Below are 19468 nucleotides of genomic sequence, written 5' to 3'. Positions count from 1 at the left end.
AACCTAGAAAGTGAACGCATGCTCTGGGAACCAAGATCATCATGATTAAACAAATAAAAATAGCTATCGGGGGGGGGGGCACATAGGGAAGATCACCATACTGTACTGCCTTTGTTCCATCTATGTAACATGGTTTCTATAATTCCAACCAATTGTTTCATTAATACAATATGTTGCTTTAGCACACAATTTTTCATCAATAAATCCAATCTATGGATAATTTCATTTGCATAAATACACAAAGAGCTGTTGCCGTCCCTGCCACTTTTAAGCTTGCTCTTGCTGCCTCCAGTACTGTACAGGTAATCCTCAACCACAATTGAGCCCAAAATTTCTGTTGCTAAGTTGTTGAGTGAATCTGGCTGTCCCATTGACTTTGCTTGTCAGAAGGTCTCAAAAGGTGATAGCATCAGTATGAACCTGGGACACGGCAACTGTCATAAATATAAGTCAGCTGTCAAGCATCAGAATTTTGATCACATGTCTATGGAAATGCTACAATGGTTGTAAGTGTGAAGAATAGTTATAAGTCACTTTTTTCAATGTTGTTGTAACTTCAAACAATCACTAAATGAATTGTTGTAACTCGAGGATTACCTATAATAAGCAATCTGCTTCATCAGAATTATATACTGGTCTCCAGTTTAAATGTATTGGGAAATGTTTTGGCCTATTTCAAAGCCCTATTTCCTAACCATGATAAACCATAATAATCTTGTTCCAGATTTCTTTGAATAATATCCCATTTTAGTTCTGCAGTGAATAAATACATAAACTAACAAAGTACCATATTCACTTTGTACATTAAGCAATAATAATAATAATAATAAATAATAACAACAACAACAACAACAACAACAATAACTTATTAGATTTGTATGCCGCCTCTCTCCAAGGACCCGGGGCAGCTCACAACAGAATAGCAATACAGTACAATATAATACAAATTTAATGATTAAGAAAAACTAAGTTAAGAAACCCCAACATTAAAAACAATCAACACTATACAATCATACCATACTCAAGTCTTACTAGTCAGAGGGGGGAAAACATCAATCCCCCCATGCCTGGTAACATAAATGGGTCTTTAACATCTTGCGGAAGGCAAGGAGGGTGGGGGAAGTTCGAATCTCCGGGTGGAGTTGATTCCAGAGGGCCGGGGCCGCCACAGAGGAGGCTCTTCCCCTAGGTCCCACCAGATGACATTGTTTAGTCGACGGGACCCAGAGAAGGCCAACTCTGTGGGACCTAATCAGCTGCTGGGATTCGTGCGGCAGCAGGCGGTCCCATAGGTATTCTGGTCCGATGCCATGCAGGGCTTTAGAGGTCATTACCAACACTTTTAATTGCGATCGGAAACCGCGGAGTGTTGATGAGACATGGGTGTATCTAGGAAAGCCCATGACTGCTTGCACGGCCACATTCTGCACGATCTGAAGTTTCCAAACACCCTTCAGAGATAGCCCCATGTAGAGAGCGTTGCAGTAGTCGAACCTCGAGGTGATGAGGGCATGAGTAACTGTGAGCAGAAACTCCCTGTCCAAATAGGGCCGCAACTGGTGCACCAGGCGAACCTAGGCAAACGCCCTCCTTGCCACAGCCGAAAGATTATGTTCTAATGTTAGCTGTGAATCGAGGAGGATGCCCAAGTTGCAGACCCTCTCCGAGGAGGTCAATAGTTCCTGCCACCCAGGGTAATGGACGGACAGATGGGATTGTCCTTGGGAGACAAAACCCATAGCCACTCCATCTTGTCGGGATTGAGTTTGAGCCTGTTGACACCCATCCAGAACCTAACAGCCTCCACGCACCGGCACATCACTTCCTCTGCTTCACCGACTGGGCAAAGGGTAGATATGTACAACTGGGTGTCCTCAGCGTATTGATGACATCTCACCCCATGCCCTTGGATGATCTCACCCAGCGGTTTGATGTAGATATTAAATAGTAGGGGGGACAGAACCAACCCGAGGCACCATACAAGGGAGAGACCTCGAGGTCGACCTCTGACCCCCCACTAACACCACCTGCAATCGGCCAGAGAGGTAGGAGGAGAACCACTGTAAAACAGCATATATATTTCAGGTAACACATTATTATTGCCTTTATCCAACCACATTATTATTAATTCACCTTGCATTTTCAAAATTATTATTTTAATTCTACTGTCAATTCTTAATTAAAGCTTAGGTACAAGATATACACTAGTATTTTTTTTTTAATGTTCTGTTTTCCAAAGATTTTAATACAGAGAAAGAATCATATTTTAGAGAATTCATCATAATCTTTAGGGTTAAGTATCATTTTATTCATTGTATAATTGGGAATTTCATTATTTAAGGCAAATTATTTCAATAGTTTATACATTATGATAAATTATACCCTATTCACATCTAAATTCGGAAAGAATTTCTAAAGCAATGTTATTTGAAAATGAAATCAAAAGGAAAAATGATGAATGTATATTATTTTGCAGTTGCCAAAAAAAAAAAAGAATCAAAATGAAAGCTGTTAGGTAGAATCAGAGTTTGGTTTGGTTTTTCACTGACGGAGGAATGGAATATTTGCAGTTGTTAACCTCTGTCCATCTTGCTCAGAAGAAACATATGGGGAACGCAATGGCAAAGAGCCCTGGAGCAAACTTCAAGCAGCAGGTAAAGATAAAGGAACTCTTCTTGAACTCAGCTTCTGCTGGCTACATCCATGCTCTTCTTTGCGGACTTATGGAAGCAGTTCTGATGATGATGATTTTTCAACTGTCCGATTTAGCAGAGATTAAAACAAAAACAGTTGCAGCTGTAGGCAGACTAATGAAATGAATAGAAATGGCTGCCTAAAGGGAGAGGGATAAGGAGACCATGGGCCTCCTAATCTTCAAAAAGCAGCCAGTATTTCTTCATAAGAGAATGCGTACAAAACAAAGAAATTGAAAACAGACCCTCACAAAAATTATAATTGTGATGTCAGCAGTTACAATCCTGATCTTTAAGTGCATATTAACTTTTACAATTCAATCATGTGTGCATGACAAATGAGTTAGCCACATTCTAGACTTAACTCAGTAGCTCTTAAAAGAGAACAAAAGAAGCTGACTGAAGCAAAGTCTGAAATGTATTCTAATCACTATTTATTGCATGAGTAATTTCTTGAAAAATTATGTCTGGACTTGACATTCTGAATTCTTTGGAACACTCATCCCATGGCTGCATCTAGCCAACTTGCCTGGGCACAACAAAGTTAAACTGTCACAGCTTTATTAATAGTTACTAGCCAGTGACTGTTGATAAATCTAATATACAATGATACCTTGTCTTACAAACTTAACTGGTTCCGGGATGAGTTTCTTAAGGTGAAAAGTTTGTAAGACGAAACAATGTTTCCCATAGGAATCAATGGAAAAGTGATTAATGCGTGCAAGCCCAAAATTCACCCCTTTTGCCAGCCAAAGAGCCCGTTTTTGCGTTGCTGGGATTCCCCTGAGGCTCCCCTCCATGGGAAACCCCATCTCCGGACTTCTGTGTTTATGCGAGGCTGTGATTTCACTGAGGCTCCCCTCACTGGGAAACCCCACCTCCGGACTTCTGTTGCCAGCAAGAGCCCGTTTTTGCGCTGCTGGCATTCCCCTGCAGCATCACAAAAACACGGAAGTCCAGAGGTGGGTTTTCCCATGGAGGGGGGCCTCAGGGGAATCCCAGCAGCGCAAAAACGTGTGCTTCGCTAGCAACAGAAGTCCAGAGGCGGCGCAACACAGTGGCGGCGGTGGGTTTGTAAGGTGAAAATAGTTTGTAAGAAGAGGCAAAAATATCTTAAACCCCGGGTTTGTATCTCGAAAAGTTTGTATGACGAGACGTTTGTAAGACAAGGTATCGCCATATAAGGTAATTTTACTCCTTAGCCCCCTTTTTTAGTTTCAAACCGGTCTTTTTTTAAAAAAATATATCTTTATTTTGGGGGGGGTTCCCTTTCAATTAAAAAATCATCTTGTGTACAGTAGTAGAGAAAAAATCTGAGCAGATATAGACAAAAAAAAGCTAAGTAGATGGTATTTGAATGGCAGATAAGTAATTCTAAGATTATCAACTAAACTTTTAAAGTGAAATAATGTTTCAGAGGGAAATAATATCCACTTGTTACTTAATAAACTACATTGACATCTCCATATAATCTCGCAAAGTCAAACCTGGTTTGAAGCAGCGTGAACATTTAACTGCTTGATGGACAAATCTCAGGTCAGAATAGTTTTCTGGTAGTGGAGCCCTTTGAGTGGCATAAAATGACCTCTCAGCTTTGAGTTCTTGGTTCCTGGGCCCCTATTAAACATATTCATGTCCATGATCTGTATGTTCTGAAAGGGATTTAAATACAAATTTCCAGGGATCCTTAAAAAAAAAAACAACCAATGCCATCTATTCCAGACATAGGACTAGATTGCTTCTCAAAGCTAAAAATGTCACTGGCCTTCTACAGTTCAGTATCCTCCACAAAAGAGGTATGATGTTGAATACAACAGCGTAAATTTCCTTCTAAGTGCACCCCCCAAAAAAAGATTTACTGCATCTGATGTAGTCTAGACCAGTGATTTTCAACCTTTTTTGAGCCGCGGCACATTTTTTACATTTACAAAACCATGGGGCACATTGAGTGGCGGGTGGAGGGGGGGGCTAAATAAAGTTCAGACAAAAAAATTCTCTCTCTCTCTTCCTCCCTTTCGCTCTATTTCTCTCCCTCCCTCTTTCTCTCCCTTCCTCTTTTTTTCTCTCTCTCCATCCCTCTTTCTTTCTCTCTCCCTCCCTACCTCCCTCTAGGTCTTTCTCTCTCCCACCTTCCCTCCCTCTCTCTCTCTCTCTCTTTCTTTTTTTCTTTCTTTCTTTCTCTCTCTTGCTCTCTCTCTTGCTTTCTTTCTCTCTTGTTCTCTTTCTCTCTCTCTTGCTTTCCTTCTTTCTCTCTCTCTCGTTCTATTTCTTTTTCTCTCTCTTGCTTTCTCTCTCTCTCTTGCTTGCTTGCTTTCTCTCCCTCTTGCTCTTTCTCTCTCTCTCTCTTTCTCTCTCTCTTGTTTTCTTTCTCTCTCTCTTGCTTGCTTGCTTTCTCTCCCTCTTGCTCTTTCTCTCTCTCTCTCTCTCTCTCTCTCTCGTTTTCTTTCTTTCTCTGAGCTTCGCGGCACACCTTACCATGTCTCACGGCACACTAGTGTGCCGCGGCACACTGGTTGAAAAACACTGGTCTAGACAAGAGAGTTAAATGTATATTGATTTAATTTTACAATATCTGTGTGATTTACCTCTTTTGAAATAGCAACATTTTGCATGTTAAGCAAATTATGTCATGGGTATCAATTTAAATCATTTGCATAATGACATCATTATTCCAATAGCGTGTTGATGTATTTTACGTAATTGTGTCTTTTTATATTGAACAAACAGACAGAACAGCTTCCTTCCGCCAAATGCTTCGTTAAAATGATGTGTTTGTGTTCATAATTCAGCATCATTTGTTCAGCAAAAAGAGAAAATTTGTATAAATTAAAATGAAAAAGCAACATACCTTCACTAATTTCTCCTTTGCACTGTGATAACATTATTGCCTCGGTCCATCCAACGGGAAGATTCACATACTTCCCACAACCTAATACGCTCAGCCCCAATCGTCTCTGTCCAGAATATAAAATGGAAAGAAGCAAAAGATTATAATACCATTTTTTCCCCAAGCTAACAACAGACCTGGGGCTGAACTTAAAACTAATGAAATGAGCATATTCGGAAGACATTCAGAAGAAATTCTTCAGACTTTGCACAAGTCTAGTGCCACTGAGCTAATTTATTTATTTATTGGATTTGTATGCCGCCCCTCTCCATAGACTTGGGGCAGCTAACAACAGTAGTAAAAAACAGCATGTAAATCCAATACTAAAACAACTAAAAAACCCTTATTATAAAACCAAACATACATACAAACAAACATAACATGCATAAATTGTAAAGGCCTAGGGGGAAAGAATATCTCAGTTTCCCCATGCCTAACGGCAGAGGTGGGTTTTAAGGAGCTTACAAAAAGTGAGGAGGGTGGGGGGAATTCTAATCTCTGAGGGGAGTTGGTTCCAGAGGGATGGGGCCACCACAGAGAAGGCTCTTCCCCTGGGCCCCACCAAACGACATTGTTTTGTTGATGGGACCCGGAGAAGGCCCACTCTGTGGGACCTAACTGGTCACTGGGATTTGTGCAGCAGAAGGCAGTCCCTGAGATAATCCGGTCCAGTGCCATGAAGGGTTTTATAGGTCATAACCAACACTTTGAATTGTGACCGGAAACTGATCGGCAACTAATGCAGACTGCGGAATGTTGGTGTTACATGGGCATTTTGGGGAAAGCCCATGATTGCTCTCGCAGCTGCATTCTGCAAGATCTGAAGTTTCCGAACACTTTTCAAAGGTAGCCCCATGTAGAGAGCATTACAGTAGTCGAGCCTCGAGGTGATGAGGGCATGAGTGACTGTGAGCAGTGACTCCCGGTCCAAATAGGGCCGCAACTGGTGCACCAGGTGAACCTGGGCAGACGCCCCCCTCGCCACAGCCGAAAGATGTTTCTCTAATGTGAGCTGTGGATCGAGGAGGACGCCCAAGTTGCGGACCCTCTCTGAGGGGGGCAATGACTCCCCACCCAGGGTAATGGACAGACAGATAGAATTGTCCTTGGGAGGCAAAACCCACAGCCACTCCATCTTATCAGGGTTGAATTTGAGTCTGTTGACACCCATTCAGACCCCAACAGCCTTCAGGCACCGGCACATCACTTCCACTGCTTCGCTGACTGGACAAGGGGTGGAGATGTAAAGCTGGTATTAAAGCAGCCTGATATTATTCAGCCTTCTGCTTGGAATACATGTTGCTGATGCTGCTTAAGACTCTTAAAGCATAAGACTCTTAAAGCAGTGGCATCTTTTGTCAAGACTGGAAAAGTGGAGCAACTCTAATAAACAACAGAAACATAATGAATGGCTCTGCAAAATATAGCAATGTCAAAGTATGCAAAATTCTACTTAAAGATAACATTTTAAATGAACTGCTGACAAGAAAATACAAGGGCTAGGCAAGATAGCAATGTTTTTATCCCTCAGGTTAAGACTTAAATAAGAAGATAACTACTGAGTGTAATTATATTGTTAACCATCAATTGAAGTGCCTTGCAACAAAGAGCAATTAATTTCAAGCTCTGCATTCCAGCAATGACTTGTACTCAGGCAGTTTGTGAGGAGGGCACATGTGGTACCCAAACCAATCCAATGAAACATCTTCAGTCATTTGGGAGTAACCTTTTAAAACATAAATCTGTCAGAGTTGGAGTAACTTTGCCTTATTTTTATACTGCATTGCCATATTAACCTAACTATAAAAGAAAAGTCTGTCAGGTCCTTTCTTTTTTCTCATCTCCTGAAACAAGAGGCAATACTGTAATTAAAAACTAAGATGTCCTTTCCTCACTCTCAAGATTGTTTTCGTGAGACTATTTCAACGTGACTATGTTTAAAAAGAAAACAAGTATTTCAAGCATTTTCATCCTGGCAATTTCTTATACATTTCAGATGTCCAAATACAAATTATTTTAACATTGTCCTTTCTGCACATCTTTGTATGAATAATTTCAAAAGGAAAATGAATGTAATGTAGTAAAAAGTATTTTCATTAATTCTCAGGTCTTAAACAGCACCATAAACAGGTTCCTCAGATGGTCTTTATAAATGACCTTTTATAAATCCTATATTAGTGATGACGAACCTATGGCATGGGTGCCACAGGTAGCACGCAGAGCCATATCTGCTGGCACGTAAACCGTTGCCCTAGCTCAGCTCCAAAATGCATGTGTGTGCCGCCAGCTGATTTTTGGCTCACACAGAGGCTCTGGGAGGGTGTTTTTGGCTTCCAGAGAGCCTCTGGGGGAATGGGGGAGAGCATTTTTACCCTCCCCCAGCTCCAGGGAAGCTTTTGGAGCCTGGGGAGGATGAAACACAAGCCTACTGGGCCCACCAGAAGTTGGGAAACAGGCCGTTTCTGGCCTTTGGGGAGTGGGGGAAGCTGTTTTTGCCCTCCCTAGGCATTGAATTATGGGTGTGGGCACTCACGCATGCACAATAGCACGTACGCACACTCTTTTGGCACCTGAGGAAAAAAAAGCTTTGCCATTATTGTCCTATATATATACAAACCTTGCATCTAATGAGCATTTTTTTAGCCAGATCTATGAATGCTTCCTTCGTTTCAGTTTCTAAGGCCTTGTTGAAATTCTCAACAAATTCTTCAGTAAGTTCAAATGGATTTCTGGAAAGATACACCCAAGGGAATATCAATTTAACTGGTTAAATTAATTAAAATTAATTAAATAAATAAATACATAGAATTAATCTTTCAAGCATAAAAGGACACACTTGTTTACTTTTAAAAGAGCCATTGTGTAAGGTCAGTCTTTAATATATACAAAGACATTCTGCTGCTGTCTCACTTTTACAGCAAATTTGACAAATCTGTCTTGGTAAGATTAAAAATATATGTGTGTGACAGGCCGCTTTTTCATCTAGATGGAAATATCAGTTTCCTATCCTGAAAGTAATCTAGCTTAAGAACTTGCTGTTCAGAGTTCAATATGTTCATTAGCTTTGGCACTGATATTGCCAAGGCTTTTGATTACCAAACTCCTAGCTGGTACATTCCTGTGCATCTTTACCACTTCTAACTTAAGATTAGTCCTTGCTTACTAACATCAGTTAGAACCAGAATTACTGCAACTAAGTGATGCAATTGAAACGCCCAGTATCATATGACTGTGCCATTCAGTGATGGCAGTTCTGCATGTCAGTTGGTAAACAAATCCCACATCATCATTAAGTTCAATGTCACAAGAACGCATTTGCAACCTCCTGCCGGCACTGCAAGTGATTTTGCTTGCAGGAAGATAGCTAAGGTCACAAATTCTGATGTGTGTTACACTACAATGTCATAATAATTATTATTATTATTATTATTATTATTATTATTATTATTATTATTATTATTATTATTATTATTATTTATTAGATTTGTATGCCGCCCCTCTGGCTAGATTCTTTGGGAGAAAAAGTGATGGGGAGTGATTTTCTTTGGGAGAAAAAGTGATGGGGAATGATGTGACTTTCCCTGCTGGTTTCCCCATTGACTTTGTTTGTGAGAAGCCAACAGATCTACAAATGCTAATCATTTGACCATGAGACCCCGCAAACATTGTAAGTGCAATGCTTAGATTACAATCAGATGACTGCAGGAATATTGGGATAGCCAGAACTTCAAGAACAGATCATAAGTACCAACATAACTTCAGTCACTGAATTAGTGGTTATTAACTGAGTACTACCCGTATAGGAAACATAGGCTGAAAAGGCAAAAGTGAAGTCATGTGCTACCTATCATATTTATTTGTTTGTTTGTTTCTTCGATTTCTATGCCGCCCTTCTGTGCAGACTCAGTGCAGCTTACAACAGGAACAATACAAAAAACATATAAGAAATCCAGTAGTTAAAACAGTCTAAATTTATCTAAAACCCCAATTATCTAAATTTATCTAAAACCTCAATTATAAAACACAATCAGTCACTTTCATTCTATTTACACTAATGATCGGAGCAGAGCATCTGTGCTCAACAGCCCCAAGCCTGCTGGCAGAGATAGGTTTCCAAAGATTTACGAAATGCCAGGGGGGTGGGAGCGGTGCGAATCTCAGGGGGGAGTTGGTTCCGAAGGGCCGGGGCTGCCACAGAGAAGGCTCTACCCCCTAGGCTCCGTCAGGCGATATTGCCTAGCTGACAGGACCCGGAGTAAGTCAACTCTGTGGGACCTAACCAGTCGCTGGGATTCGTGAGGCATTGTACACGATATCTTTCATTTTCTACATTTTGATGGCATCTTATTTAAACTCTCAAGAAGTGTTCAGCTGACTTGCTCTTTTCCTTAAGCCATGGTTTTAGAAGCTTGAAAACACTGAAGGTATAAATACTGCATCAATTTAATATATTTAATATTTAAACTTACCCACGTGGTTTTCTCTTGAGTTCAGCTAACTCTTTTTCCATATATTGAGTCACCAGTCTGTCATGAAGCTTTGCGTGCTCATCATGGGACACAATGCCAAAGTTGTAATGCATCGGCACTTTTATAATGGGCATGTTGTAATTTAGTCTTAAAACAAATTTTTAAAAAACAGTACAGTCAAAAGGAAAGGTTACAATCTCACCTAAAAAGACTAAGCTTTAAAAGTTTTCTGTCATGTCCTCCAGGGAAATGAAAAACAAAGTAAAACAGAAATCAATAATGTGGATATTCTAAAAAGAACGACAATTTTAAAAATTGAGGGTTTTTTAGCACTCCACTTAGAAAACAATTTAAACTGCATTTATTTAATCAAATACAGTATTCATAATAGAATATCTAAAATTGCAATATGTTATGCTATTTACATTCCAAAAAAATATAATTAAGTTGAATTGCATCTGGAATCATGCCAAACTGTTTAATTTATTCCAATCTCTCTATTTCATTAGTACTTCTTGATCAGATAGTTAATTAGCCACCATACCAGACTAGCATGATGTTTGTTTCATTAATCAATTTAAATGTTATTACCGGTAATAACTGGTATGTGGTAGGCAATATAATATCAAAGAATTACAATATTATCCACAAAATAGAGCTAAATAATGGAAATGTCCATTATAATTACATCATGATTTAAAATATAAACTCCTACAATGCAATTTAAACCATGTTATTGATTCTGTAAATATAACAATAACTGCTTATAAACTTCAGAAGTAAAACATACCCCTTTAGGGGGAGGCAACCATTGTGAGTTGCTGGATATATACAATATATAAATGTTATCCAGATGTATATTTTATTATAGCCCACCCAAAGAAGGCAGACAATAATCATCACATCAGAGATACCTTATAATAAAATTATACCTTAGCATTAAGGAAGCCACATGATAGATGATCCATTTAAAACCATTCTTTGGTTTTAAGACTGTCAAAGGACACAGTGGAGAGTATGCTATTTACTGTTCTAGAGGTAAAAAGTTGCAAGCATGAAAACAGCTGTCCTTACATAATTTTGGGGGTGCTAAAAATGAAAATAACATTTAAAATGTATCTTGGCTCTAGTTTCCATGACATAAGCAACCAACTAATGAAATAAGGTTTATAAAATGCACGATGCAAATTACACTATAGATTACATAGTATTGGTGACCAATAGAAAACCACCACATGTACCAAGATGATGCAATATTAGCCAGTAATAAGTCACCAAATTCTATAAAAGTCACGTATCTGTTGCTTGGTGAGTTAGCGCCTTTAAACATTGTTTTATGCTAGTAAATTTAGTTATGCCTTGAACTTGTTAAAATAAAACTGATAATTTGTTATATTTCAGGTGAAGTTACTTTTGCATCCCAAAAACGAAGGATTACAACCGAGATTAAGAAAGCCTACAACTTGCATTTTGGTTGCAAAATAGGAGACCAGGACAAAAACTAGGTGCCACACATATGCGATAATTCCTGTGGATCGAGACTTGTGACCGCCAAAAAGAATTTCTTCCATTCTTTGACCAGGAATGTAGTATTGCTGTTTGTAACAACTTCTGTGGCTTAATGTTGGCCATCAACATAGATTATAATCCAGATGAGTGGAGGGTGTTTGTTGATACTTCCAAGAAAAGACTTAAAGCTGTATTTCTGCATAATGGCAATCAGCTACCATCCGTTTCAGTTGCTTATGCAACCGCAATGAAAGAAACAAAGGAAAACTTGAAAGAGCTCCTAAGATGCATTAATTACGGTCAACATTAATGGTCAATCTGTGGTGACCTGAAAGTGGTTGCTATGTTACTTGGTCTTCAAGGTGGATATACTAAGTATTGTTGCTTCCTGTGTGAATGGGACAATTGTGCGACAGAATTGCACTACATCAAAAGAGACTGGCCGCTACGGCCCACAAGACAACTAGGGAATAAAAATGTAAAGTATCCAGCACTCTTAGACAGCAACAAGATTTTACTATCTCCATTACACATCAAGTTAGCACCAATGAAAAACTTCATGAAGCCAATGGACAGAAATAAAGCAGCTTTCAAGTACCTGATAACCAAATTTCCATTGCTTAGTGCTGCAAAAATAAATGAAGGAATTTTTGTTGCCCACAGATCTGTGAACTTATTAACAATGATGAGTTTCTTTCTCTGTTGCATAGCAAGGAAAAGACTGCGTGGATAGCATTCATGTTACTGACATCAATTTTTTCTTGGAAACAATTATGCAGCAAGGAAGTGGTTGAAAAACTCATCCAGGTCTACAAAAATTTTGGTTGTAACATGTCCTTAAAAATTCATTTTCTATATTCTCATCTGAATTTCTTTCCATCAAATTGTGGAGTAGTGAGTGATGAGCATGGGGAGCGCTTCAATCAAGACACTGCAGCTATAGAAAACAGATATCAAAGTAGATGGATCCCATGATTGCTTGCAGACTACTATTGGACAATTGTAAAAGACAATACTTTCCTTAAATACAAAAGAAAAGTCAAGACAAGCAAAAGGGACACAAACTGAAGGCAAGATTAATGAGATATTTAAACCTTTAAACATTTTAAACTTGTTTACTAATTTAGTTTTTCTTGATAATATACAATAGATTATTTTATGTATTCACTGTTGAGACCATAATTCACTTAATTTTAATAAAAATATACGGGTTTATACCTATATGTTCAATTTTGGCGCATTATTTGCCTATTACCTATAGTTGGAAAATGGAAAATGTCGATTGCATGAAAACTAGAGCCAACTAACAAATTTCATTATTATATCTGAATTCATCTTATGAAATTCATTAAGAAATGGCACATTTCATTTCTGCAGCTAAAAAAAATTGAAAATTTGTAGAACAGTAGTAATGCAGGTAAACCTCAGATTACAATGACAACTGGAACAAGAATTGTTTTATTATACGTTATGAGCCTCTCCAGGTCTCCGGAGAGGGGCAGCATAAAAGTCCAATAAATAAATAAATTTCTGTTGCTAAGAGATGAGGTTATAAGGTGTGATCTCATGTGACTGTATCACCCAACAACAGCAATCCCAGCAGTCCCAATTCCTATCATAACCCAAGGACTGCACAAGTTGTTAAGGAAGAAAAGGAAGGAGTCCTAAGCAAGCAGGGCAGTGAGTGAAAATGGTGGACAATCAGGTGCCACAGGGAAAGGCTACAGACAGAGGCAGGTGGGTGGATACCACAGGCAGGCAGGTGAAAAAGCAGCAACAGCAGAAGCACCTTGCAACTTCCTGCCAGTTTTTCCATTGACTTTACTTGTGAGAAGCTGGCAGGAAAAGTTGCAAATGGCGATCAAGTGACCATGGGATAATGCAACCGTTGTAATTGTAAACCAGTTGCTTAGAGTCCAAATCACTATTGATGCTGCAATGGCCACAACTTCAAGGTCCAGTTTTAAATCTCTCTTGATCAACGTTGTCCTAAATTTGAACAGTTGCTGAACAAATAGTCATGATCTGTAATCATTCCATAAATTCAACAAAATTTACTCTACTGTATGGTCAGGATTACAGCCTCTTTTGATCATACTCTAATGTACATTTACTCTGAATAAAAGCCAATACAATTCATTGCGGCATTTGTCACTGGAACTCTCTTTAGGACTGTATTAAGAAGGATCTCAAAGACAGTAGAATTACTATGAATCCTACCACATGGACAGATTAGAAAACTAAAATTGCCGTTGTTTATACCACTAGCAGGATTTGGAGAATGAAAATAAAGGATCCTTCCAGAAAGCACCAATAACCAAGATAAATAATACAACAATTCCACATTTTTCCTTAATGAAAAAAAATTCCTTATGAAAAAAGCTAGGAATGTTACAAATTGATTATAGATTTCATTTATTTATTTTGTTCTGTTCAATTTAAACAGAAGTCCATCCCAGTTACGTAAACCTCAAAAATTAAAATAGTAATAACAAACTCATGTAAATTAAAACAATTAATCAGAAACAGAGAACTATTGGAAAGCACAAGTCTTCAAACAATATAGATATCTTGCAGGCTCCCAACATCTCCACAGTATAGCATAAGGCAAAATAACCACATAATAAAATCTTATCTAGAAATACACAGAGAAGACATTTAAAATAGAGGATAAACTCATAAGAGTGCCAAATAATTAATACTTTATTGGAATAAAAAGATTCATTTATATAAGGCAAGCTATAACTATCCTTTGTGAGTACTGCCAGTGTTCTGCCTAAGGTTCAAATATTCCTTCTGAAGCAAACAAACAAATAAATAATGGAATATGATACATTTAATCATTAGCAGAGGAAGCTATTATTAGATGCCTTACTATCTGCCAACAAATAATCATGCTTGGTTTATTTTTTAATTTAAGCTTTAGCAAATTATAGATGCTCCACTTTAATTAGAAAACATGGTTAAATCCATAGTATAAATTATTTCATATATTTATTCCCTCTTATAAAAATTGCTGTACTCTGGAAATTTAAAAAAAAATAAGTAAATTGTGCTCCATATAAATCTGATCAAGTTTTATCAGATAAATACAACTTTACAGATAGTTTTCCAGCACACATTCTATATTATTAAGGAGTAATTAAAAAGTGTTTGTGCTTATAATGCAGTTTTTTCAAGAAAGGTCATCTGTGCAGTAACTGATTTGTTTTTGCTGTGGGAACAATTCTAGGAAGAGAACTTTTATCATGAGTCCTGCATGTTCCTGAGTCTGCCTGGTGACAGGTCAGAAGAAAAAACACAGCCTGAATATCCAAGACTTTCCTTCTCATCCTAACATTAAATAACTGAGAGCATTATCAGTCGCTCAGTATTCCAACAGCACTCACAGCTACTATCAGGATTTACTGACATTTCTCTCACCGCCTATAAATTTCAAAGCCGCAATTTGTCCACAGTTTTCAGATGACGGCAACTCTGAAAACTCAACAACTAATTTTAATTTAAGGTTAACAAAAGAAAATAGCTATTCCAATAGGCTGGCACATGAAAAATTAAATTAGAAGAAAGCATGAAATTTGAAACATTAGAATTATGGTTGAGAAATTGGACTTTTACATGGCAGTAGATAACATCTACTTACACTGCATTCTAATGAGGTCTAAGTATATTATTATACTATATATATTATTATATATAGTATAATATATAATTATATTATTTAAACTATATTATTTATTAAATTTATGTGCTACCCATCTCATCAGGCAAAGCATGCAAATGCAAGTACAGTGGTACCTCGAGATACGAGTTTAATTCGTTCCGGACCTGGGCTCTTAAGTCGAGCAGCTCTTATCTCGAACGACTTTTCCCCATAGGAATTAATGTAAATAATTTTAATTGGTTCCAGCCCTCAAAAAACTCACAAAGTTAGTCTAAATTATGCAGAAAGACATGTTTTTAATGAAGAAATGTACATGTACATATAAATGAATAATGAAGTTTCTTTCACTTAACTTGTAAACTTTCTTAAACTTTTAAATTTACATATGTTCAACTTCTCTGCCACCCAATCCTGTAGGACAGAGGTCCCCAACCCTTTTTGCACCAGGGACCGGCTTTAAGCGATCAAGAGAGGAATGGGTGAATGAATGGACGGAGGGTGGGAAGGAAGGAAAGAGGGAAGGGACAGGAACAGAGGAAGGAAGCAAGGAAACTTATGAAAGGGGAGAGTAAGAGAGGAATGAGTGAAGGGAGGGAGGGAAGAAGGTGGGAAGGAGAAAGAAAAGAAGAAATAGAGGAAGGGAAGGTAAAAGAGAGAAAGAAAAAGAGCAAGAAAGAAAGAAAGAAAGAAAGAAAGAAAGAAAGAAAGGGGGAAGGGACAGGAACAGAGGAAGGAAGCAAGGAAACTTATCAAAGGGGAGAGTAAGAGAGGAATGAGTGGAGGGAGGGAGGGAAGAAGGTGGGAAGGAGAAAGAAAAGAAGAAATAGAGGAAGGGAAGGTAAAAGAGAGAAAGAAAAAGAGCAAGAAAGAAAGCTGCAAGCACCCCCCGAGCCCCCCAGGCCGGCTGCAACCTTTTAAAACACGCACGCCGCTTCGCAGCTGTCTCCTGAAGCCGAACGCGGAAGTTAGCGTTTGGCTTCAGGAGACAGCTCCTTGGCGCTTGTATCTCGAATTTGGGCTTGTAAGTAGAACAAAAATATCTCTCCCCTCCCAGCTCTTATCTCGAGTTGCTCTTAAGTAGAGCAGCTCTTATGTCGGGGTTCCACTGTAGATAAATAGGCGCCACTTAAGTGGGAAAGTAACAGGGAGTTGGGCAGCATACAAATTGGATGGATGGATGGACAGACGGACGGGCAGACAGACAGGAAAGGAGGCCGATTTAAAACATGCAGGAATAGAAATAACAGAATATGGTAACTGCCGCCCTCTGGCGGGTCCTCAGAAGTTTTTCAGCTCAGAGCCCTACCTTCATCTACTGTTTTCTCCGCGCACGATGGACGTGATTGTCCAGCGCAGGGGTAGGCAAAGTTAGCTCTTCTATGACATGTGGACTTCAACTCCCAGAATTCCTGAGCTAGCATGATTGACTCAGGAATTCTGGGAGTTGAAGTCCACAAGTCATAGAAGAGCCAATTTTGCCTACCCCTGGTCCAGCGCTTTCTTCATATATAGTTTTCCACTCCCAGTACGAAGCAGGTCCGAACCCGCCTAACTTTCTCAACCTCTCCACAGTCAACTCCGTGCTGCCCTTCACCCGGGCGGGCGTTAAGCAAGACGTAAACGCAGCAGCTCACGAACCAGGGCAGCTGTAACCGGTTTACCAGGCAACCCGCCGGGTTTAAAACCGTCCCCTTGGGAAGCTCCCGACTTTGAAACGTCCCGCGTTCGTGACCGTCTTGTTAAAACTTACCGTACTCGTAGGAGGAGGCGAAAAGGACAAGCTCTCAGGCCCTCTCGGCCCCACGCGGTATTCCTTCGCGGGGTTTTAATGTGTTATGGCGACCGTTGCCACGGACGCAGCGGGACGTGATTCCACGGAGCGGGAAAGGGGGAGCTCCACGGTAGCGCTTGAGATCTCGCCTTCCTGGCGGCTATTCCTGCGCCGCGTTTTGTATATGCCGCTGCTGTAAGCTATGTGTTAGCGAGGATCAATATCGGGATTGTTTTAATGATAAATGTACAGTAGTTTGTTTCATCTTTTCCTGATTTTCATTTTATTTTTGTTAAAAAAACTGGTCTTTCTTTGCGAACTCTAGGCATGTACAATATATAAATATTATTATATCTAATGTTTCTTATTTTTTTTACTATCATGCATATGAATATTATTATATCTTTACATACCTCCAATATGTTCTTGACAAAACAAATAAATAAATAAAAACTAAATAAACACGGAAGGAGGTGGACGTGGTTTGTCTTCTGGGAATTTAAGTATTTTAAACAAATGCACCCCACCCCAATAAATAAAATGAGGGTGGTGAATCCAAAAATTTTATTTTTTAATTATTATTTATTTATTTATTAGACTTTTATGCCGTCCTTCTCAAATGACTCAGGGTGTCCTACAATAATAAACTCCTAATAAATATATCTCCTCATAATAAACTCCTCCACTCGCAATAGAATACCCCAGTGTTTCCCAAGCTTAGCAACTTGAAGATATCTGGACTTCAACTCCCAGAATTCTGGGAGTTGAAGTCCAAATATCTTCAAGTTGCCAAGGTTGGGAAATTCTGCTCTACGCAACTAGACTTACAATCCTAACTTTAGAAAGCTTAGAACTATGTCGTCTTAAACACGACCTAAGCATAGCCCATAAAGTAATCTGCTACAATGGCCTTCCTGTCAATGACTACTTCAGCTTCAACCACAGCAACACACAAGCACACAACAGATACAAACTTAAAGTAAAACGCTCTAAATTCGACTGCAGGAAATACGACTTTAGTAACCAAGTAGTTGATGCATGGAACTCACTACCAGACTCTGTAATATCATCACCTAACCCCCAGAACTTTACCCTTAGATTATCCACTATTGATCTTTCCGGATTCCTAAGAGGTCAGTAAGGGGCATGCATAAGTGCACCAGAGTGCCTTCCGTTCCCTGTCCTGTTTCTCTTTTACTAGTATCATGTATATAAATAATATATCTTTGTATACACCAGTACGTACTTGACAAAACAAATAAATAAAATAAATACAAGTGTGTAGAAATCTAATATTAAAATACTAAAAGCTAAAAAAAAATATCCTAAAACCCCATTTACCCTAACACAATTCATCCCAACTGGGTCTAGCCACTCATAAAAATAAATTAGCCTTTTATTTTTCAGAAGTACCACGAACCTATTTCTTTCTTCCTCCCAGATGACCAATATTAACTATTTATTTGATTCACAAATGCAACTTTTGGAAACAACTTGGGTGACATAGCTTACCTAATTTTGTATTTATCTGCTTTTTCCGAGCTCCTTTTTGTACTATTCATCTGAAAAGTTCTTGGGAACTCAAACATTTATGCATTTATTTCTCAGCAATAGCATTGAGCAATAGCATTTAGACTTACATACTGCTTCAGATCTTTTACAGCTCTCTCTAAGCCATTTACAGAATCAGTATATTGCCCCAGCAATCTGGGTCCTCATTTTACCCACCTTGGAAGGATGGAAGGCTGAGTCAACCTTCAGCCAGTGGTGAAATTTGAACTGCAGTTAGCAGTTAGCTTAAGTAGCCTGCAGTGTTGCACTCTAACCACTGCACCACCCTCGTTCAGCAATGGATTGCTGTGGCCTAGAGGTGGAGATCTTGCCTCACAATCAGGAGGTTGTGAGTTCAATTCTAGGTAGAGGCAGATGTAAAGCCTCCTGTTTGGCCAGGGGGTTGGACTAGATGACCTGCAATGTCCCTTCAACTGTTAATCTGTTAAATGGGTGGGGTGCAAGGTGGTGAGTCCTTTTAAATTATAGATAAAAAAGGAGATCCATCAATGTACTCAAATGTTACCCAGAAAGTTTATAGGATTTCTATCAAAAATCAGTAGTATAGGTAGTCCTTGACTTACAAGTATTCGTTTAGTGACCATTTGAAGTTATAAGAGCGCTGAAAAAAAAGTAGTGTATGCCCATTTTTCATTTTTTTGACCTTTGCAGTATCCTCATGATCAAAATTCAAATGTTTGGCAATTGACATGTATTTATGACGGTTGCAATGTCCTGGGGCCTTTTGGCAAGCAAAGTCAGTGAGTAAGCCAGATTCATTTAAATACTGTATCTTTAAAAAAATAATTGTATTAAATTTATATACATTTAAAAGAAACAATCAATAATTATACATCATAACCATAATAACCTAACACCTAACACATCTAAACAGAAAAACAAAGTAAATAAAAGACAAAAAAG

General features: G+C 38.7%; 1 protein-coding gene across 7 annotated transcripts in view; it reads right to left on the bottom strand.

The window, feature by feature from the left end:
* TMEM232 (transmembrane protein 232) overlaps positions 1-17206 on the bottom strand; it is a 158898-nt gene extending 141692 nt beyond the window's left edge. For 4 of the 7 annotated variants that reach the window (XR_011558337.1, XM_070742938.1, XM_070742937.1 and 1 more), the window contains exons 1-4: positions 12157-12495; positions 10050-10196; positions 8198-8309; positions 5542-5647 (exon numbers count right to left, since the gene is read on the bottom strand). Coding sequence is in view for 6 of the 7 variants with exons in the window: in XM_070742938.1 (XP_070599039.1) it covers positions 5542-5647; positions 8198-8309; positions 10050-10196; positions 12157-12266 (475 nt within the window). In the remaining variant the exon portion in view is untranslated. Of the gene's footprint in view, positions 1-5541; positions 5648-8197; positions 8310-10049; positions 10197-10981; positions 11058-12156; positions 12496-16528; positions 16563-16972 lie in introns of those variants that run through there. The other 3 variants (XM_070742940.1, XM_070742941.1, XM_070742939.1) reach the window with 3 other exon arrangements.
* Between the last annotated feature and the right edge of the window lie 2262 nt (positions 17207-19468).

Source organism: Erythrolamprus reginae, chromosome 2 (assembly GCF_031021105.1).
Source record: "Erythrolamprus reginae isolate rEryReg1 chromosome 2, rEryReg1.hap1, whole genome shotgun sequence".
Classification (NCBI taxonomy): Eukaryota; Metazoa; Chordata; class Lepidosauria; order Squamata; family Dipsadidae; genus Erythrolamprus; species Erythrolamprus reginae.
The sequence above is the reverse complement of the archived record's forward strand: the minus strand, read 5'-3'. Positions and strand labels throughout refer to the sequence as shown.